The 22,128-nt window shown below is 38.5% G+C and overlaps 1 protein-coding gene across 2 annotated transcripts in view; it reads left to right on the plus strand.

Annotated features, from left to right (window-relative positions):
- Positions 1-22,128, plus strand: part of LOC137383878 (SRSF protein kinase 1-like) — an 85,699-nt gene that overhangs the window by 51,599 nt on the left and 11,972 nt on the right. Inside the window, exons 3-12 of one of the 2 annotated variants that reach the window (XM_068057229.1) lie at positions 4,306-4,424; positions 7,778-7,886; positions 8,107-8,205; positions 10,556-10,643; positions 14,069-14,156; positions 15,135-15,241; positions 16,774-16,939; positions 17,928-17,953; positions 19,401-19,638; positions 20,481-20,909. In XM_068057229.1, the coding sequence (XP_067913330.1) occupies positions 4,306-4,424; positions 7,778-7,886; positions 8,107-8,205; positions 10,556-10,643; positions 14,069-14,156; positions 15,135-15,241; positions 16,774-16,939; positions 17,928-17,953; positions 19,401-19,638; positions 20,481-20,909 (1,469 nt within the window). The remainder of the gene's footprint in view (positions 1-4,305; positions 4,425-7,777; positions 7,887-8,106; positions 8,206-10,555; positions 10,644-14,068; positions 14,157-15,134; positions 15,242-16,773; positions 16,940-17,927; positions 17,954-19,400; positions 19,639-20,480; positions 20,910-22,128) is intronic. The other variant, XM_068057230.1, reaches the window with a different exon arrangement.

Below are 22,128 nucleotides of genomic sequence, written 5' to 3' on the forward strand. Positions count from 1 at the left end.
CCTTTGTTTTTATAGAGGGTGATGATATTGGGGTACTGCTCCCTCGTCCCAGCACAGGCATAGCAGTTCATGTAATGCTGAGAGTATAGCAGGCTTGGCACTCTTGATTATTTGCTTTTAAGCCTGCTGAAACAGCTAATACCTCCTCCCCTTTCAATGCTAATTTGTTCAAGTATATCACACACCTCCTCCCTGATCTTTACACCTACATGGCCCTTCTCCATACTGAACACAGATGACAAGTAATCATTTAAAACCTCACCTATGTCTTCTAGCTCCACACACACAGCGCCACTTTGGTCCCTAATGGGCCCTACTCTTTCCCTGGTTATCCTCTTGCCCTTAATATACTTGTAAAAAGCCTCATGATTTTCCTTTATCTTGCCCGCCAGTGTTTTTCATGCCCCCTCTTCGCTCTCCGAACTACTTTAAGTACCCCCCTACACATTCTATGTTCCTCTTGGGCCTCTGCTGTTTTCAGTGCTCTGAATCTGACCCAAGCCTCCTTTTCTTTTCTTATCCAATCCTCTGTGTCCCTTGACATCCAGGGTTCCCTGGACTTGTTGGTCCCTCCCCTTCACCTTAACGGGAACATGTTGGCCCTGAACTCTCGCTGTTTCCTTTTTGAATGACTCCCACTGGTCTGATGTAGACTTTCCTACAAGTAGCTGCTCCCAATCCACTTTGGCCAGATCCTGTTCAATCATATTGAAATCTGCCTTCCCCCAATTCAGTACTTTTATTTCCGGTCCCTCTTTGTCCTTTTCCATAACTACCTTAAATCTTAGAGTTACAGTCACTCACCGAAATGCACCCCCACTAACACTTCTACCACTTGTCCAGCTTCATTGCCTAGGATTAGGTCTAGTGCTGCCCCTCCTCTTGTCGGACTTTCTGCGTGCTGGCTCAAAAAACTCTCCTGAATGCACTTTAGGAATTCCGCTGCCTTTAAATCTTTTGCACCAAGACTATCCCAGTTAATATTGGGGAAGTTGAAATCCCCTACTATTATTTATTACCCTACTATTTTTACACCTCTCTGAGATTTGCCTACATACCTACTCCCTTATCTCTCCCTGACTATTTGGAGGCCTGTAGTACACTTCCAGCAAAGTGATTGCCCCCTTTTTGTTTCTAAGTTCTACCCATATGGCCTCATTTGAGGAACCTTCTAAGATATCATCCCTCCTTACTGCAGTATTTGACTCCTTGATCAATAGTGCAATGCCGCCTCTTTTACACCCTCTCCTGTCACGCCTGGAGATTCTATACCCTGGAATATTGAGCTGCCAGTCCTGCCCTTCCTTCAACCATGTCTCTGATAGCAATCGTATATTCCCATGTGTTAATCAACACCCTCAATTCATTTGCCTTACTAATAAGACTCCATGCGTTAAAATAGATGCAGTCCAGCCTTGCATTATTCGCTTGTGCCTGAACAGGTCTATATTTGCTTTGCCTTCCAGATGGACTTAGTTTCTCTTCTATATTTGACTGCATCACCCACTACTGTACCTCCACTCTGTATCCCATCCCCCTGCCAAATTAGTTTTAAACCTCCTATTCCCCCCCCCCCCCCAAACAACACCAGCAAACCTGATTGCAAAATTGATATTTTTCTGTATCTGAAATTAGTGTTTTTTTTGGGAGAGGAAGAAAGCTGATCATTTGGACTTGTTTTGTATTTTAAAAAAGTATAGCATTGGTATTTTGTAACAAAAAAATCAGTCTGTTGTGCTTGGACATGCTCAGTAATTTGGAGTTTAATTTAAAAATTCTTTAGTTTGTCTTTGTGTAGTGGTTGGAAATGTTCACTTCTGGGCCATGGCATTGTGCAGCTAGTTTCTCATGATTTTAGATTGTTTCACGAGTGATGGGGTACAGGGATTATTTAGAGATCTTTGATCTAGGAATGTTGCCATCACAATTTTTCTTCTCTGTTATGCCACCACCACTCCATTACTTATACTTATAAAGCCAATTGGATGCAGGCCTCTGTGTTGCCTTTAGTCTGTTAATGGTCAGAAAACTATAGAAGGCAATTTTGCTCATAGATTGATGAATCTGTTTGTAAGCAATAAACATAACAGTACTTGCTATTCTGATGTCTGTTTGTTGGATGCAGCCTCGATAAACCTTTAGATTCATGAGTATTTAAGGAGAGATATCCTATTTGAATGTATTTTTGAATCTTTCGAATGAAGAATTAGAAGTCACTGGCTTAGGTTTTGTGGAAATTGTGTAAATTAGTGTGTCTTGCACTGCATGCCCTGCATCTTTTGCATTCCAACAATCCAAAAGCTAGAGTTTAATTCTACTATATTACTGTAGAACTAGAGAGTACTTAGGAATAAAATGCAGAGATTTCAATCCAGCTTCCAAAGGAAATGGTTTCAACAACATTTATATAGTGCGTTTAACATTGTAAGATACCTCAAGGCACTTCACATGAGCATCTTAAAGGAGGAAAGAGAAGTGGAGAGGTTTATGGAGGGAATTCCAGTGTTTAGGGCCTCAGCAGCTGAAGGTATAGCCATCAATGGTGGAGCAATTAAAATTGGGGATACACAAGAGGCCTGAATTGTAGGAACGCAGATAGGGCTTAGGGCAGGTGGAGATGACAGAAGTAGTGAGGGCTGAGGCCATGGAGGGATTTGAAAACTTGGTTGAGAATTTTAAAATTGATGCATTGCTGAACCAGGAACCAATATGTGTTCGTGATCACAGGGGTGATGGGTGAATGGGAGTTGGGGCAAGTTGGAATATAGGCAGCAAAGTTCTGGATAAGCTTACCTTTATGGAGGGTGGAAGATGGGAGGCCAGTCAGGAGTGTAGGAAATATCAAGTTTGGAGCTAACAAAGGCATGGGTTTCAGTAAGGTTGGATAACACTGAGGTGGAAGTAGACAGTCTTAGTGTGGACATGCATTTATATGGAGTAAATATGGTTGCCTTTACTGCAGGTGAAATGAACATCAATTTACATGCTCCTGCTTGAAATTACTCTGAACAATACTGGGGCAAATGTGTCTTCCTTGAACTGTGAATGTATTTAATGTAGGTTGTGTCTGCAATGTATTGATGTACAGATTTATCTACTGTATTTAAATAGCTTCGTATCAAGGTAGAGTTTTAAAACATCTGAGACTTGTGTTCAAATTTTATTTTAAAAATGGGAAACGCTTCCTTGCTGACCCATTTGTCAACTGCATCTAAGAAGCCTGCTTCACCACACAATAACAAGGTGGGAATGGTTCCTTTTATTTCGTCTATCACTTATGCACTTCCCAAAAGGGACACAAAGGTAATCAAGCCTGAAACCCAGTACTGCTGCGATACTGCCATTCTCCAGTGCACTTTACCATTGTATTGCGAGCTAAAACTCAGATACAGCAGGTCTACTAGTCGTACTATGTGATATCATGGATTTCTAATTTGCTATTTTTGTTCAGTGTGATGTCTGCCTCCACTAAGAAATAGGAACAGGAGTAGGCTAGATGACCCCTCGAGTCTGTTTTGTCAATCAATAAAACCATGGCTGAACTATATTAACTCACTTACCCACCCTATCCACACATCCCTTGATTCCCTGAATGCCCAAGAATGTATGGATCTCAGACTTGAATAAACTCAATAACTGAGCATCCACAGCCCTTTGAGGTAGAGAATTTCACAGATTCGCAACCCTCTGAATCAAGAAATCTATCTTCATCCTAGACCTAAATGGCTGACCCCTTATCCTGAGACTAGACTCTCCAGCTAGGGAAATAATCTGTCCGCTTCAACCCTGTTAAACCCTGTAAGAATTGTTCATGTTTCAGTGAGATCAGCTATGGGTTTTAACTACAGAGGGTATAGACCCATTCAACTCGATCTCTGATCGGATAGCCCTCTCATCCCAAGAATCAGTCTAGCGAAGATTTGTTGCACCTCCCTTTAAGGTTAAGTATATCCTCCCTTAAGTTAAGAGACCAAAACTTTACACAGTACTCCAGGTGTGGTCTCACGACCTTATATAATTGCAGTAAGAATTCCTCTTATTACAACTTGTTTGCAATAAAGGCTAACCTATCATTGGCCTTCCTAATTTCTTGCTGTACCTCCAAATACCAACATGCTCTAGTGTGTCTCTTTTTTTTTTTTAAAAGTGTTACTTTTCAAACAAATTATTTTGTAGGAAGTAAGTCAGTACTAGAAGTGTTACTTAACAGTATTAAAAACAGGTAGATTAAAAATGTTTTAGCTGGGGCTAATGAATTCCTCCTTAGGAATAATTTGTAAATAAACTCTTGACTATTATTCACAGGCCTGAGCCTCAACAAAGAGTCCATCCTGCTACAACAGAGTCTGAAGCACAAGAGCCAGAGGATGAAATTTTGGGATCTGACGACGAAGAACAAGAAGACCCGAGTGACTATTGTAAAGGTGAGTTTTTATTTCAATCAATACTCTATACCGCTTTATCTGTGCCAAGAACACCCCTTTGCAAACAAACATTCAGTCCCAGTAAAGTAGTACAAGCCCAACAACAACGGACACTTTATCTGTGAAGTATAAAGGTGTCCACAAACCATACCAATACAGCCCAAATGATTCAGTTGTTGGACTTGTATTACTTTACTGGGACTGAGTGTTTATTTGCAAAGCGGTATTCTTGGCACTGATGCTTCATTGGTATCTAAGTTCAATGTCAAAACACCCAAGACCCATTGATATCAGCAGTTTGAGATCACAAAGTACAAATGAAGGCAGCCATTCAGTTTGTGCTGTCAAAATCTCCAATTTCTCTATACACCTTATCACCCATCACATCTATTATCTCTTGAATGATCCTACTGGAAGATCACTGCCAGTATTTTTCTTTTGTATCAAAAAGTGCTTCTTGATATCAAACCTCATTGTTATTTACCAATTTGTGACTTTGCTCCCTTTCCCTGGAGGAGTGGGTTAACTCAAAATAGTGCTCCGGATTAACCATTTCTACTTCACAAAGCTTTTTGTATACCTCTAAAGTGTCCCCTTAGCATGCCTTGAACAGAAATGTATAACACTTGCAAGTTTTTCTAATCTTTCCTCTCTAGAATGCTGAGGTAATTTAGAAGAAATAGAGTCTTGCTCAATATGGGTAGGTGCATTTGAAGGTTTTCATTTTGCATCTTTGTTAAAGAAGTAAAATGGGATAAATTGAGTAATTACAGACCTTTTAGCTTGGCATTACTGAGGATATCCTTCTGGGAACCACAGTATGGCATAAAATTGCTACTCACTTGGAAAGGGATGGGTTCATTAAGGGCAGCCAACATAGATTTATAACGGGCAAGTCATGTATGAAAAATTAAATAGAATTTTTGAAGTAATGTAATGGACATGGTATATATGGATTTTGAAATGTTGTCTCAAGATGCTGTCTATAAACTTTGACAAATTGATGCATATGGTATGGAAGGAAATGTGACCGTATAAATAGAAAATTGCCTAAAGTGAGAAAAAGATGTAGTAATTAAAGGATGTGTTTTGGACTAAAGAGAAGTAACCAGTGGTGTCCCCATTTGTGAGTGGTGGACCTTCATTGCTGTTACTATATAAAATCTGGACTCTGGTTTGGGGAGTGCAATATTAACATTTGCAGAAGACTTCTTAAATGACTGCAGGACAGTAGTAGACTGGTTGCTAGATTGGTTAGATAGTTGTGGAAAGTGTTAGATGAAATTTAATGTAGAGAAATTGAGGTGATGATGGAAGGACATACGAATACTAAATAGCAAAATTATAGACTGGAAGAGCTAAGAAATTTACAGGTTCAGATACACAAATCTTTAAAAATAGGATGTCCATAGCAAAATAGAAAAGTTTATGGCGCAGAGGAGGCCATCAGCTCATTGTATCTGTGCCAGACCAAAAAAAAGAACTATTGACGCTAATCTCACTTCAAAGCTCTTGATCTGTAGCCCTGTAGGTTATGGCACTTCAAGTGCACATTCGTGTACTTTATAAATGTGCGGAGTATTTCTGCCTTTACCACCCTTTCAGGCAGCGAGTTCCAGATCCCCAGCACCCTCTGGGTGAAAAATATTCTCACGAACTCCCTTCTAAGCCTTCAGTCAAATACTTTAAATCTATTCCCTCAGCTATTGACCTCTTCTAAGGGAAATGGGTCTTTCCTATCCGCTCCATCCAGTTGAAGTTTTTTTTAAAAAAACATATGGTATCCTAGATCTCGCATTAATACTGTGCAGGTTTCATCATCTGACTCTGACTTATGGCAGTACCATCTGAGACAAGGGCTGGGGCTGGTGCTGGAGAATTAGACTCTCAAGTGATTCATGATGTTGCAGCCGAACTCTTGTATATTACCCAGTCACAAATTCAATGTTTGGCTTGAAAGGAGGATCCTTGGGGCTCGGCCTGAGTTTTTACCCAAGGTTACTTTTCCATTTCATCTTGGACAAGAGCCTGTCGCATTTTTAAAAATTCAGCTGTACAAGTCATAACTTGTAAACAATTCTTGCATAGGTTTAAGTTAATGGCCTGGAGTTTCTGCTTGCTTCCTGTTTTTTTGGCGCAATTCACCTGACACTGGTGAAACTACTAGATTGGAATTTTAAGTGCAAATCAAGTTTCTGCAATCTTTCGTGCTAGTTTTAAGTTTTTAGTTTAAAAACTTGTGCTAGTATATGGTCCCGCCCACAAAGATGACTCCGCCTCAGAACAAATTAATCACCATTTAGAGTTTCCACTAGTTGCACCCGTTTGAAGTACTTCACGGGCACTCTTTAAAAAAAATTAAGGAAATTTTGGTTGCAAGGACAGTAATAGGCAAGTTTTAAAATTGTAGAAATTTTGTTTGAAATAAGGAACAGACTAATGCGCTCCAGTATAACGGGCAAAGTTTTTTTTTGGCATTTTCAGTAATTTAAAATCTGGTTTCTCAGGTCATGGATCGACACAGTGATTAAAAATACTTATTTTTTGTGATAAACCCATTTTCAGCTCTGCTGTTTCAATCACGTTGCACCAGGTTACCAATATTAAATATATTGGAATATTTTTCAAAGCAGAAATTTACAATGTTGCTTGGTTGCACTTGTTTATGGCAGATTTTGACTTTAGTGCTATGCAAATGAGTTTGAGCAGTAACTCCAGCAAAAAAACAGCTCTCAAAACCAGCGCATTTGGTGCCCGGATCATTTATTGTGCTTAAAACACAAGCTCTACCCCAATAAGAAGTAATAAGTGTTAGTTCAATTAATTTTGACCTGAAGCCAAACGAGAACTAACACTTATTACTTCTCCAGTTGATGGGTTTTACACAATTTGGGAGGAGGAGAGCAGAAATGACATCTATCACAACATCCTTGTATTTTAATGAGTCTTCATGTGATTTCCCCACATTACTCAAAGCCCTGGATTCAGTCCCCAACATCTCTGCAAACTTTGTTAAGTAAGGGTATCAAGGGATATGACATTTATCCAAAGATAATTGGAGTTGAGGTACAGGTTAACCATGATCAAGGGGCTGAATGGTATACTAACCTATGAAGTGAGGCTATACTCCATAGATGTATGGAGATGCATTTTAAGAGATGAATGACAAACACCCTCCCAGTTGGTTCGATCACCTTTCCTCAACTTTCTTGTTACATTTTGCAAGAATACAGCTATTCTGTTTGCTTTATAAACCACTGGCAGTGGAACCTAAAGTACAGATTTTCATTGAAACTCTTTTAGCTGGCAGTTAAATATATGTATGTAACATTGTCCCTTTTGGATATTTATAGGTGGATATCATCATGTCAAGATTGGCGATCTTTTTAATGGACGATACCATGTGATTCGAAAGCTGGGATGGGGCCATTTTTCTACGGTTTGGCTATGTTGGGATATTCAGTAAGTCACTTCTAACTAAATCATTTAAATCTCAATGTAGTAACTAGTTTTCTGTGGTGGCTTCCATGTTGGCAGTTTGAAGCATTTTGTACAATTGGTTACTACTGGCACATTTTATGGTTTGAAGCTTAACTGGCAAGGGACCTGTGAGTGGTGTCTTTTTTTTAAAATGAGTCCAGGCCAACTGTATCTAACTGTGATTGGGGGCATATCTCTACAGCTGCCTGTCTTCATTTCACCCTTGGTTTGTGCTACGACCGAGGCGGGAGGAGTGCACTGTCTTTTCTAGTTCCACTTGTTCACAGGTCGCAACATATATGTAAGTATTTACCTGGTTACTGATGCAGCGAATCATGTATCCTATTTTCATATCCCAGAATAAAATACACCAACCAGGTTTCTTTAATAAACAATAAAATTAGCAGTTTATTATGAAACAAGACTTAATCAGTAACTGAGCAAAGCATTAACACAGATTAAAAAGTAACTTTCATATTTCAAATTCCCCAATTACGCACTCACACTAGGGAAAAAAATACAGAAATTCTTTCTGCAGAGGTCTGTTACAAAAAAAAAAGACAGACTATTTTGGCCAAATGCTTGCTAATTCTTGATTGAGGGGTGGGTGGTGTGGGGGAAGATATGGAATGATGTCAGTTGTCCCTTTTTTGGTCTGGCATCTGAGTATACGGAGAGAGGTCACTGGAGTCGTTTCAGAAGGAGTCCGTTCTGGAGTGGTTGAGAATTATTCTTATCGGCTTTCTAGGAGAAGTGTGGCATCAGGGTTTTTTGCCAGCACACGCTTGAATTGCAGGATTTTTACAGCTTCTCGGGAGCTCTGCAGCATTAGGGATTTTAGCGCTCTCACACTGGATCTTTGCAGGATTTCTTCAAAGAGGTCGAGAGAGGTGAGTGAGATGGATGGTTTATTCAATGCCAACTGTTTTCAAACAGTTCACACCCAACTAAACTGAAAACAATGTCCAAACCCCAAACAGAGTGTCGACCTCCTGACCTCCATAAACCTTGACATGTGGCTTCTCTGTAACCATTTTTCCCCAGGTCATCAAGGGTTCTGTTTACTGAGCCAAAGCACATGACTTCCAGCACAGGTGGTTTTCAAACAACATCTCGAGTGTCCTTGTGGTGAACTGGTTAAAACAAAAACACATACATGAAATCTTTTCAGTTTAACACAAATCCTCAAAAAAAATTTACAAATGTAAATACTTTTGTAACATTTGTAACTAATGCAGTGTTGTAATCTTGCTATCATGGGGAGCTGCCTGGATGTAGTTGACCCATGATTTTTGAAAAATCTACGAACTCTTTGTTGAAGCTTTAGCATGTTGTCTTTGTTACAGTTGTCTCTGGCTATGTCCTGCTGAGCCATCTAATACACACCGTTATGAAAGTGCTTCTATTGTTAAATATGTTTTTTGAGTAATTCCTGGTCAAACTGAAGCAATGTCGGACTAATTTTTTTCCAAGAGGGTCATCAAGTGACTTGTTTGACATTTACTGGTTGTCACATGATTTGAGTTAAAAATAGAGCAGAAACCCTGGTAACTGGGGAAGATGTGTGCAGAAAAGTGACAGGTCAGAAGGTGGACTTCCTGTTTCCGGCTTCACTTTTGAATTGTTTGGACTTTGGAATGAACTGTTTAAAAGGTGTTGGAGTTTTTTTTTAAACTGAAGGACAGAACCCCAGCCCAGCCCAGCCTGTTCATCTCTTTAAAAAGCCTGCAGAAGAAGGAGGGAACTTTGAAGGGGTGGAAGGAAGATCACAACCCATCTCAGCTTTCTAGCACTTCTCTAAAAGACCCTGAGCAGACCACTGTCAACTCATCTTGTCTCCTGTCTTTGAAGAAAAGCCTGCTAAATTAATTCTCAACACCACCTGAAAAGAATTGTTCTGTAAGATCTCAGTGACCCTTCCACGTGTACTCGGAGGCCAGACTATGCCAGTTTTGGAGCACAACATATCTCATCTGTTTCTTCAAGAATGAGCAAGTATTCAGCCCAAGTGTTTTGTTTTGTCTGTAATAGAGCTCTTAAAAATAAAAATCTTTTTTTCCCCAGTTAACTGGTGTGTGTGTGTGAGGGGCTAAGGTAAAAAATGAATTTTGTTGATTATTAAAGAAACCTGGTTAGTTTGTTTTATTCTAGGAAAAATAGAATATATGGTTGACCGTATCGGTAAGCAGGAAAATTTTAATGTTATGTTGTGACCTGTGGAGAAGTGGGACTAGCATGAACAGTGCACTTCTCCCGCCTCGGTCATAACACGAGACTTGTATACACCGTTTCAGAAGCTAATGAGGTATCTTACCCATCATCCCACCTCTACCACCACTAAAATAATTGGTGACTGACCAGTTGAAACAAATCCAAACTCATAAGTGTACTTTTGTTTGGGTCAGTTGAGATTGAGTAGGAGAGAAGGTTATTCTAGTTTCCTATGTGTATTTGTACTTGAAATTAAAACAAAAGCACTACACATTTGTCAGTTTAAAATAAAAACTTGAATTTAAGACATTCTTGAGATGTAGCAAACTGCTAATTCTGTTTAGTATGCAAGTGATGTTTAGATTATCAAAAATGGAAGATGATATCTGTATCATTCATTTATTGAAAGAAGTATTAAACTACTCTAATTATTGTTTTAGAGGGAAAAGGTTTGTTGCCATGAAGGTTGTCAAAAGTGCTGAACATTATACAGAAACTGCTCTGGATGAAATCAAACTACTGAAAGCAGTAAGTGTATTTTTATTTTGTATGTCTCTAGTGGCAATGATGTCAATAATGAAGGTTTCTAACCCTAACCATGACCCTGTCAATAGTCATTATGATGTGACATGCAGGTTGACTGCATTGTTTTGATTATTTCTAGTTATACAATGAATCTCTTGTCCTAATGATATATATCATTTTGATTGAGAGATCTGTTTATCCTGATGGCAGTAGAAAGGTAAGGAGTAATGGGGCTTAAGGGAGTTTTTCCAGAAATGTTTAGGTGGCTTGTCCAGGTACAGATGGAAGCTTTTGCCATAAATTCTGGTATTTGCTGTTAAAAGCACATAAGATCAAAAGAACATTTTTAGGGTGTTTCAGGAATGCTCTGTGCATTTTGTAGTGATTTTTAAAATGTAGTTACCATTACCTCATGAACCAGAGCTCTACTTGATACAGGTCTTAGAGCTTTGAAACATAGTGGGTCCTTGGAGTAAGATTTTTTTCTGCACCTTACCAATAGGGTTATAATGCTACAGGGCAGATATAGCTTTGTAAAAGTTGCTAGCCCAGATGTGAGTCGAGGAGTTATACAATCACAATTACTCGGTTATAAACTGTACAAAAAAAAGCAGGAACCATGCCTCACTGTTGGGGTTTGCATGTGAAGTTCACTAATTCTGCAAAGTTTTACAAGTAAATTAAGGTACAATATATTCCTGAAAATGTAAAGCCTTGGTCAGACACCATACAAACATACGAATTAGGAGCAGGAATAGACCATTTGGCCCCTCAAGCCTTTCCACCATTTGATGAGATCATGGCTAATCTGAATGTGGCATCAATTTCACTTTCCTGTCTGTCCCCATGGCACTTGACTCCCTTGTCTATCAAGAATCTGTCTAACTCAGCCTTGAATATATTCAATGACCCAACCTCTACAGCTCTCTGTGGAAGCGAATTCCACAGACTAATTATCCTCTGAGAGAAAACTTTTCTCCTCATCTGTCTTAAATGGGAGACCCCTTATTTTTAAACTCTGTCCCCTTGTTCTAGTCCCATCCATAAGTGGAAACATCTGTCCTGCATCCACCCTGTCAAGTCCCCTCAGAATCTTAAATAAAAACAGAAAGAGCTGGAAATACTCGGCAGGTCAGGCAGCATCTGTGGAGAGAGAAGCAGAGTTAATGTTTTAGGTCTGTGACCTTTCATCCATTTCTGATGAAAGGTCACAGACCTGAAACATTATATCTGCTTCTCTCTCCACAGATGCTGCCTGACCTGCTGAGTATTTCCAGCACTTTGTTTTTATTTCAGATTTCCAGCGTCTGCAGTATTTTGCTTTTATCCCCTCAGTATCTTACATGCTTCAATAATATCACCTCTCATTCTTCTTAACTCCAATGGGTTTAGGCCTAACCTGTTCAATCTTTCCTCATAAGGTAACCCCTGCATCCCAGGAATCAGTTGAGTGAACCTTCTCTGAAATGCTAATGCAGTTTTATTCTTTAAGTAAACAGACTCAAACTGTACACAGTACTCCAGATGTGGTCTCATCAAGGCCCTATACAGCTGTAGCAAAACCTCCCTACTTTTATGTTCTATTCTTGCAATAAACAACATTCCATTTGTCTTCCTAATCGCTTGCTGTGCTTACATACTAACCTTTTGTGATTCATGCACCAGGATCCCTCTGTACTACAGAGTTCTGCAGTCTCCACTCACTTAACCTACTAATATCCCTTTGTAGACTCTTTGTCCTCTTGACAACTTACTTTTCTACCTATCTTTGTCATCTGCAAATTTAGCTACTATACATCAGTCCCTTCATCCAAGTCATTGATGCAGATTGTAAATAGTTGAGGCCCCTGGACTGATCCCTGTGGTGCTCCAGTGGTCACATCCAATCAACCCGAAAATGACTCCCTACTGTCTACTTCCTGTTAGCTAACCAATCCTCTATCCATGTAATATTTTACCCCTATGTCATGGGCTCTTATTTTGTGTAGTAACCTTTGATGTGGCACCTTATCAAATGCCTTTTGGAAATCCAAGTACACCACATCTTCAGGTTCCCCTTTATCCACGTTGCTTGTTACTTCCTCAACGAGTGCCAATAAATTTGTCAAACACTTTTTCCTTTTCACAGAACTATGTTGACTCTGCCTGATCGCATTATGATTTTCCAAATGCCCTGCTGTAATGGAATCTAGCATTTTCCCTATGGAATGGAATGCTAACTGACCTATTGTTTCTTACTTTCTTGTCTTGGTTTGGGCGCTGAACCTTGAAGGATATTTTCACCTTGGAAAGCATACAGCATAGATTTACCAGAAGATTGTAGGGTGATCTAATCAGCATTTGAAATAAAGGGATTTGGTAGGGTAGATGAGAAATTATTTCCTTTTGGTGGGGGAATCCAAATCAAGAGGCCATAATCTTAAAATTGGAACTAGGCCAGTTGGAGTGAAATCATATACTACTTCACCCAAACGGTAGTGGGAATCTGGAACTTACCCCCCCACCCCGGACCAAAAAAGGCTGCTAATGCTGGGCCAGATGAAATTTTCAAGACTAAGATTGATCGATTTCTGTTAGCTAAGGGTGTCAAGATATGGAACAAAAGTAGGTTTAGAGACTTGAGGTACAGATCAACCATAATCTAATTAAAAGACAGAACAAGCTCAGGGTTGAATTGTCTACTCTTATGAACACTGCAAGGTAATCAAGTTAATTTTTAGGTTGGGAATATAATTTTTCTCCAGAAGTCCTATTTCTAAAAATTAAGACATCTGTAATGAAACTTACATGAAATTCTTTTTTAAAGTTGTAGTTAGAATCACATTCTTAACATCTTAACTTTGGCAACAAGAACGCGAACAGTGCCCTGACAGGATTTTCATTTTTGTTGGCAGAAACCTTTCCTCTTGAACTAGCTAATAAGAGTAAAAACAGCAATGACAACATACCTAATTTTATTTTAAAATCTTCCTAATAAATGAGAGCATGGGTTCAGATCCAGCAGAGGTTCATTTGGGACATGGGTCTCTGTATTGCAAAGTACTTGAAAAAAAAAACAACTTCATTTTTTCATTGATTTAATATGCATTTAGCTATTAATTTGGATTCCCCCACCAATTGAAAGGTCCAAAAGGTGATTAATTTGAGCTTGTTCCACACACTTGGTCTCCTGGGCAATGCAAGCAATCTGCTTGCACTACTAAGTCTGTGCCGTGCAGCTATGAGTTGAAGTGGCATTATGTGCTGAATAATCTGAAATAGCAGGCACTGACCATTTACAGTTGTGGCATGGGCTTATACCGTGTTCATGATTGTTCTGATTGCACAAATGCCACTACATTTTGTACTTCTATTATATTAAACCTCCTAATGCGTAGGTAGCTAGAATGGTAATTGAATGAGGAAATATGATTTGTCATCTTTTCCAGGTTCGTAACAGTGACCCCAATGACCCTAATAAAGAGAAGGTGGTTCAGTTATTGGATGACTTCAAAACTTCAGGAGTGAATGGATCGCGTATCCTTTTAAAAAAATTTTTTTAATGTTCTTTGCATTTTCAGCTGAACAAATACATTGAATGTTGAAAATTAAACCAGTGGGCTGTATTCATGATTATCATAAAATTTAATTTCATAAGGATGCATATATATTGTATTATCAGGCCAAAGACTGAGTAGCTGAGTGATCTCCCTGCCTGAACTGATTTTTTTCCTTGCCTGCCTGTGCTCTATTGCCCCTGCCTAGCATAGTTAGTTTTCTGTTCTTTTATTAATTTACTATTTTGGAGCTACATTTGAATGTTTGGATTTTTTAATGGTGTTTGGAGGGTGTTCGTGAAAGTACCTTCTGGTATAACCTGTATAACCAAAATTCTTGCACTTAAGATTCTTTTGGAAGCATGGAATTGAGTTCCATGCATACCACTGAAATTGACGGCATGTTCTAAATTGTTCCTCTGGAGGGTCGTTACCTAACAGCTATAAATTTCCTGGTTTGGATAACATGCTTAACAGGTTAGCCCTTTATTCATTAGAGTTTAGAAGAATGAGGGATGATCTTATTGAAACGTGCAAGATTCTGAGGGGGCTTGACAGGGTAGATGTTGAGAAGATGTTTCCACTAGTGGGAGAATCTCGAACTAGGGGTCATAGTTACAGAATAAGGGGGCGCTCATTTAAAACTGAGATGCAAAGGAATTTCTTCTCTGAGGCTCGTGAATGTCTGTAATTCTGTGCCCCAGAGAGTTGTGGAGGCTAGATCACTGGAAGTATTTAAAGAGGAGGTAGATAGATTTTTGAAATATCAGGGAATTGAGGGCTATGAGGAGCTGGCATGAAAGAGGAGTTGAGGTCTGAGGCAGATCAGCCATAATCTTATTAAATGACGGGCTTGAGGGGCTGAATGGCCTACTCCTATTTCTTATGTTCTTAGTGCTAATTGTAGCTTGCATCTGAAGATCCATGACTGTAGAACATATCCTTGACCTAGTTCAAGATGTTTGTATGGTGTTTGAGGTATTAGGTCATCACCTACTGAAGTGGATCATCAAATCAAACTACCAGGGACTTCCTATTAATTGTGTCAAAAGCATCATTCGACAAGTAAGTGTCTGCTTTTATTTTTTTTTAAAAAGGGAAGTTGTAATGAAATGAAACAACTGGAAGATCTACAATTCCATAAGCTCGGCCACTAATTGGAAAGCTAATGGAATTAATAAGCAAAATGGAATTGTAGCTGACTGAACTTTTCTGCTGTGCAATGCTCCCTCTTGTGGTAATCTGGTCAGTTTGTGTTAATTTTTCTGATTCCGTTTGGAAAAGTATTTCCTTGTGCAGTATTAAGCAGTTTGTACTACATTTGTATGTTAAAGCCCTTGGAAGCTGGCTGTGAGTTTTGTTCTGAAAATAAAATTAATGTACGTTTTTGCATTTTACATAGTGTGAAGTCTACAATGCTGACAGCTGTTTATTTTTAACATTACTCCAAATATTTGCATTAATGCTGCTTCTATACTTTAATATTCCAGTTTTAAAAAATAAATGTTTCTTTGATTTGCATGTTGTTCCATAGATCAGGGAAATGTAAAAGCTATAAGGCTAATCTAGGTAGGTGTGTTTTTGTAACTGATCTTAAAGTTGCAAGATGAATGGGAGGGGAACCCTCCAATTTTGTACCTGTCTTTAATGAAATAAGAAATATTTTCTTCATTTTTGGAATTTCAAAGTTTATCGGTTGGATAACTTTTTAGAACCCTGAAACTTGAAGGGGTTTCACACGGATGTTTCCAACAGTCAGTGTCAGTTGTGGCTCAGTTGGTAGCGATTTCACCTCTGAGTCAGAAGTGTGTGGGTTCAAGTCCCATTCCAGGACCTGAGCACAAAAACCAAGGCTGACACTCCAGTGCAGTGCAGCAGGAGTAGTTGCTTTTCGGATGAGACATTAAACGGAGGCTGTCTGCTCTCTTGGGTGGACATAAAAGATCTCATGGCACTGTTTCAAAGAAAAGCAAGTGAGTTATCCCTGGTGTCCTGACCAATATTTATCCCTCAGTCAACATTTCAGAAACTGATTATCTGGTCATTATCACATTGCTGTTTATGGGAGTTTATGGTGTGCAAATCTGCGACTGCATTTTCTACATTACAAGAGTGACTACACTTCAAAAGTACTTCATTGGCTGTAAAGCGCTTTGAGATGTCCAGTGGTCGTGAAAGGCACTACATAAATGTAAGTGCTCCTTTTTTCAGAGAATTTGACTACACAGATGAGTAAACGATTTTGATTACAATCACATTTTCAGTGTAGAATGCCATTCTGTTTGTGTGAAGATTTTACCCATTGTTAATCTCTTGCAGGTAGTATAATAAACTTAAATATGAATTGAGTAAGCCTCAAGAAATCAGAAAAGGGCTTGCTTATATCTAAAGAATTATGTAAAAGATGTGCAACAAATGCACCCACATCTGAAAGAGATGCAAGTTTCAGATGTAACCACGATTGGAATGCCATGTAACATGGGTGTAACTCTCATCAAAAATTCCATACGTGCACTTTCCAATAAGAGAATTAGGATTCTCTTGTGAAAATGTCCTGGTATTACACATTTTTCAATCCCTGTTTTAACTTTGAATAGGTCCTTCAGGGACTGGATTATCTACATTCCAAGTGCAAGATTATCCACACAGACATAAAACCAGAAAATATCCTGTTGTGTGTGAATGAGGCTTACGTGCGCCGTCTGGCTGCAGAGGCAACAGAATGGCAAAAAGCTGGTGCTCCTCCACCATCTGGTTCTGCAGGTAATTAAGTTTTATCAATACTTCAATGATGGAAACTTAATGCAGGAGACCATTCAACTCATTGTGCCAATTATTAGAACTTTTGGTACTTATTTCCATGGCTTTTCTCTGTGCTATTTTAGGTTTTCTTCAACTATTTATCCAGTTGCCTCTTAAATTTCATGATTGATTTTAGCTTCAGTAACTGCTGATGGTCCAAGGAAAAAAAAACTGATCCTCTCCCTTTTTTTTTGCTTCCATTGTTCATCTTGCATTTTATGGTCTTTGTTTCAGCTCACTGACCAGTGGCAATAATCTTCCACAGTTTACTTTCAAACATTTTCATAATTATGAATACTTCTACATGACATCCCCTTAATCGTGACTCTTCCGGTGACTGACTAGCTTTTTTTAAAAAAAAAACTCATCCTTTAATCGTTGGGATTATTTTAGTGAATCTAGATTGTTCTAATCCTATAATCGGGGTGCATGAAGGTACCTGATATTCCACCTCTATCCTAACCATCTCTCCACTGCAGATGCTGCTTTTCCACTTTTCTGCCTGCAGAGAAAGGCATACATTACGATTGGTAGGCAAATACTGCAGGAATCAAACTTAGTACCATTTCTAGAATAGGGAAAGGTGCCTTCACATGAAGAATGCCTTACAAATCCAAAATCCTACTATCCTCTCGTTCCTCTACTCTGAAAATATTATAAATATGTTTACAAGCATTATATCTTCCGGTTTTAGTCAATTTCTGCTGCACCTGCAAAAACTACATTGGCCAAGAGGACTGTGCTTTTCCTGTGATGTGGAAAGACCATATGTAACAGGTCATGGTGTCAAAGTCTTATGGGAAAGCAGTCTTTGACTTTCTGCTTTATCGACTTGGTTTACTCCTACGCTGTGTATAGGTTGCTTCCTTTTAAGAGGATTTTATCAGTTAATTTGCTGAAGTTTAGCAAACCATATTTTATCTCAATTTTTCTGTTTTTCTCCTTGTAGTGAGTACTGCACCACAGCCAAAACCTGTAAGTATTTTAACTTGTAGATTCTTTTTTGGGATCCTAATTTTGTCGTCATTATTCAGGCATGATGTAAAGCAGACTTTTGTATGAGAAAAGTAAATTTAAAAACTTGTCGCCCTTTTATAGTCCATAATTATGAATACTCAAGTTGAACAACTTTGTTTAAATGGTGCCAGAATACTAAATGGGACCAATGTGGCGCTTAAACAAATATTTTCAAAAAAAGGAAGCCAAACACAAGTCATTGGTATGTTTGTGTTAATTTTGATTATAATTAGCATATATTTGTTCAAAATTAGCTTGGCATACTTGCTTGTACATACTCTCCTCAATGTAAACCAATGAACATTAGGATCCTGACATTGTTTTAGGCTAGGGCAAGCTACAAAGGTTTGAAATGTGAACCAAATTCAAGCCAATGATTTTATTAATTTCAGCTTGGTTATGACATTTTAATTAAATAATGTAACATCACAATTAAAAATAACAACACTGCAGCATGGGAATGTAGATTACAAGTAATCCTGTTCAAAGTTTGTGTGACATCTCAATATAATATTTTACAATATTGGCATTACTTTTTGTTCAGAAAAATCTAGCATTTTAGACTTTAATTGCAGTTTACTATGCTCAACCTCTAGGCTGCCGTTTCACACCTAGCTATCTTCCTGACTCCCCTTTTCTCTCCAGGTCAGACAGCTGTGTATTAAATAGTATCGGCTCAATCCATGGCATTTTGTTTTAAAGTACCTGCCGTTTATAGCAATGTATCTTATAGAATAGTGTCCAGAGCCTAAGCATTATACAAATTGATCAAGCTGAGTTTGTTCATTTCAAAATCCATTTAAAGTTGCAATTGTATCTGTTAAACTGCTGTATCTGTAAATGTGCTGATTCCTACATTAGCTGAAAAGTTGAGTTCACTGCTTGTAGGTATTAATTAGGTATGTTCAACATGTACTCAACTCACCAGTGCATTAAACAATAGGCAATGCATCATTCTGGTTTTTGATGGAAAGACCAAATTGATGTGGTCAACAGATGACGCGATACAATTTAAGTACAGTATTTAACATTTAATTGATTACATTTTCTACAAATCCAGCTGATAGATGAAGGTGAATGGGCTTTAATAATTGACAAAGCTCCTTAACAGGTGAAGTTTACAATCTGCAAATCAGTAGGCATTGGGCAAGTGTCAGTTGATGCCATTCTGATTGGAGCAGTAGTTGGAATACAATTGCAAGAGGGGGAAAAAGTAGAAGAAAGTATGCAGCCACAGAACTGCTGAGCTTTGGTTCTAATGATTGTCCATTTATTTATGGATCTGTTAAGGTTCTTGGCGATTGTGATACTGTTGAGGATGACTATTATTGAATTAAGAATAAAACTTAGATTTTAAAAATAGTTTCATATTTCATGTAAATATAAATATTGTATTTTTGTGTAGGTTGGAAAAATGTCTAGAAACAAAAAGAAGAAACTCAAGAAAAAACAGAAGCGACAAGCAGAGTTACTAGAGAAAAGAATGCAAGAAATTGAAGAGCTGGAACGAGGAGCAGGAAATATGGATAAAGAGCAAGGATTGGAGGATGGTGAGGACGGAGTGCCAGAAAATGAGGAAGAAACTCAAGGCGTCATAGAGCAGATGGAGAAAACAGTGGATAATATGGCCAATGAGGAACAAGGTAGTTTGTAGTATCCTTAAAATCAGTTGGGTTTATGTATTACTGTTTTAGCAGATGAGAAATTGATGGGTCTTGCTCTAAAATGTCACAGTCTGCACTTCATAGATCGTTTTAAAAGTAAACCTTTGATACAAAGGAGAAGCAACCTATTGTAAGTGTCTGGTAAGTTCCAACTAATGAATTCCTGTTCACAATTCAAGTTAAGGTTTTTCTGTGGAAACCTGTTGACTGGGAGTAATGTAAGTGAATTGTGTCTGCTGAGTTAAATTGCTTTTGGTGGTATTTGGATGGTGAGGCATATGAAAGGCTATATGCTTTATTGAGATATTTTAAGTGTTTGCTACATCTTAAAAGATGCTTGGAGTGTTAAAATGTCTGGACTTTTATTGGTCCAAGACTTCTGTGATGTAATGCACAGGGATTCCATGGCTTTTCATTGTCTTGCCATTGACTGGTCCTCCTGCCATATGATTGCATTTATGTTCTTCATGTTGGTGAGCTTTTCTGATCAATATTTTTTAAAGTATTAGAGAATACTTAATAGCTGATTATATTTAAATACTGGCATTGCTGAAGTTGATTTACAGATAACTATTTTACTGATCCGTGACCTATGGTGTTATTTTTCAGCTAAAATTAGTTACAAGAGATTTGTTAATTCTAAATAGTTCCTTGATAAGCATTTTAACTGGTCGGAATACTAATAATTTTTGGCACCATTTGTTAAAACCACCTTTTCATGGATAAATGTTCAGTGTTTTTTCTATCCAGTTGCATAGTTGACTTTTGTTGTAAACCAGGAAAAATGTTTCAAATTTCTACTGTAATATGTTAACTTATAGATGAAAATGAACCACAGGAACAAGAACATTTAGAAGATACCACTACTGAAAAAATAAGATCTGAATCAATAAACTGCAATGGGCATGTAGAGGTTGTTCCACTTTCTGATCAAGTTAATAATGAAGCAGAATTAAATAATGAAGATATTAATCAAAACACAGAAGAGTGTAAACCTAAGGAATCCTACAGAGACGGAGACTTCTCCTTCCCTTGTGCTTATGACATGTTAAATGGGCTTCTGCAAAATGGGACAGGAAAGAAACAAAGTAACCAGAGTAACTTCTCTGAAACCTGTGGACCTTTAATAACTGGAATGTTGGAATCTATGACCTGTAGTTTGAACTCCGAAGATGGAAACCCATTGGATGAGAATGAGACCAAGAAGAATAGAAGTAGAGAAGATTCTGTTTGCAGCTCTGGAGACAATGGTTAGTTTTCTTTCAATTCTGTAAAACACCAGTATGTGCAATATCTGGTACAAGTAAGACTTTGAGTTTTGATGTGTCTTGGAGTTAATTTTAAAGTTCAAAGTGGCTATTCTAGAGTGAGCGATCAGATACTGAGGACTATCTTTTCATGTTCTGGTGTGGATAGGTATGTGTGGTGGGGGGGTGGGGAGGTCATGTGAGAGGAGAGAAATTAATTTAATCATTTCATATTCCAGTAGCAATCCTGGCTCTACGTCTCCCTGCGCTCACCTGCATTCTTCCCTACAGTTCGCTATGCTTCCTAATTTGATGACATCAAACGTTGCTCCCGCTACTGGTCTACTCACTATTGGACAAAAATCTTTCACTGTTCAAAAGTCTTCCACTGTTCAAATATTTCAATTTTCAAATCATTCATTCGCATCCTCCTTAACCGTCTCTGTTCCAGTGAGAGAAGAAAAGACGATTTTTCAGGCCTGCCTTTTGAGTCTTGCTGCCAGTATAATTGTTGGTATGCTTTCTATAGCTCTAATATCCTTTCTGTATTGTGCCTGGGATTGCACAAAATACTCCTTTTAGCTGAGCAAATGTGAAAGTTCCACTTCACTTTATTGCTTTTATATTCTGTGTCTTTGTATAAAATCCAGAAGTGCATTTTTCTTTCATTGGCTTTTTCTACGATCTCTGTTCATCCACATTCAGGGGTATTCTGCCATTTTTGCCAAAAAGACTGCTTCGTTACATAGGGTTCTTCATTGAATGACATCAGTCAGTCTATTAAACTTGTCTGTCCTGTTGCGTTCTTGCTTGCAATTTGCCATCTTCCCCAACTTACTGTCAGCAAATTTTATCACTGCATACAAGCCTATCTCCAAATCATCACTTAAATAAATGAAAAGAAAAAGGGGTCCTGGCACAGATCCCTGGAGGACAGTTGGAAGAAACCAGATGTACAACTCCTTTTTCGAGGCTTGTAGGATTCAGGGATGAGAAACCATGCGATAGGTTTGGTGTCATTTGTGGAGATTCCTGGCCAGCTTGGTCAAATGTGATTTCTAAGAAGGGATAATGGAGGCTATATTTATACTGTAGCTAATCTCCTGTTGCAAACCAGTATCAATTTGTCAGCGGCAGTGTGTGTGCTTGGCTACAGCATTGAATCTCCTGGCCACAGATAGGTGCCTGTGTGTGCAGACAGACTTGGCTTCTGGCTGGTACA

This window comes from Heterodontus francisci, chromosome 25 (assembly GCF_036365525.1).
Source record: "Heterodontus francisci isolate sHetFra1 chromosome 25, sHetFra1.hap1, whole genome shotgun sequence".
In the NCBI taxonomy this organism is placed as follows: Eukaryota; Metazoa; Chordata; class Chondrichthyes; order Heterodontiformes; family Heterodontidae; genus Heterodontus; species Heterodontus francisci.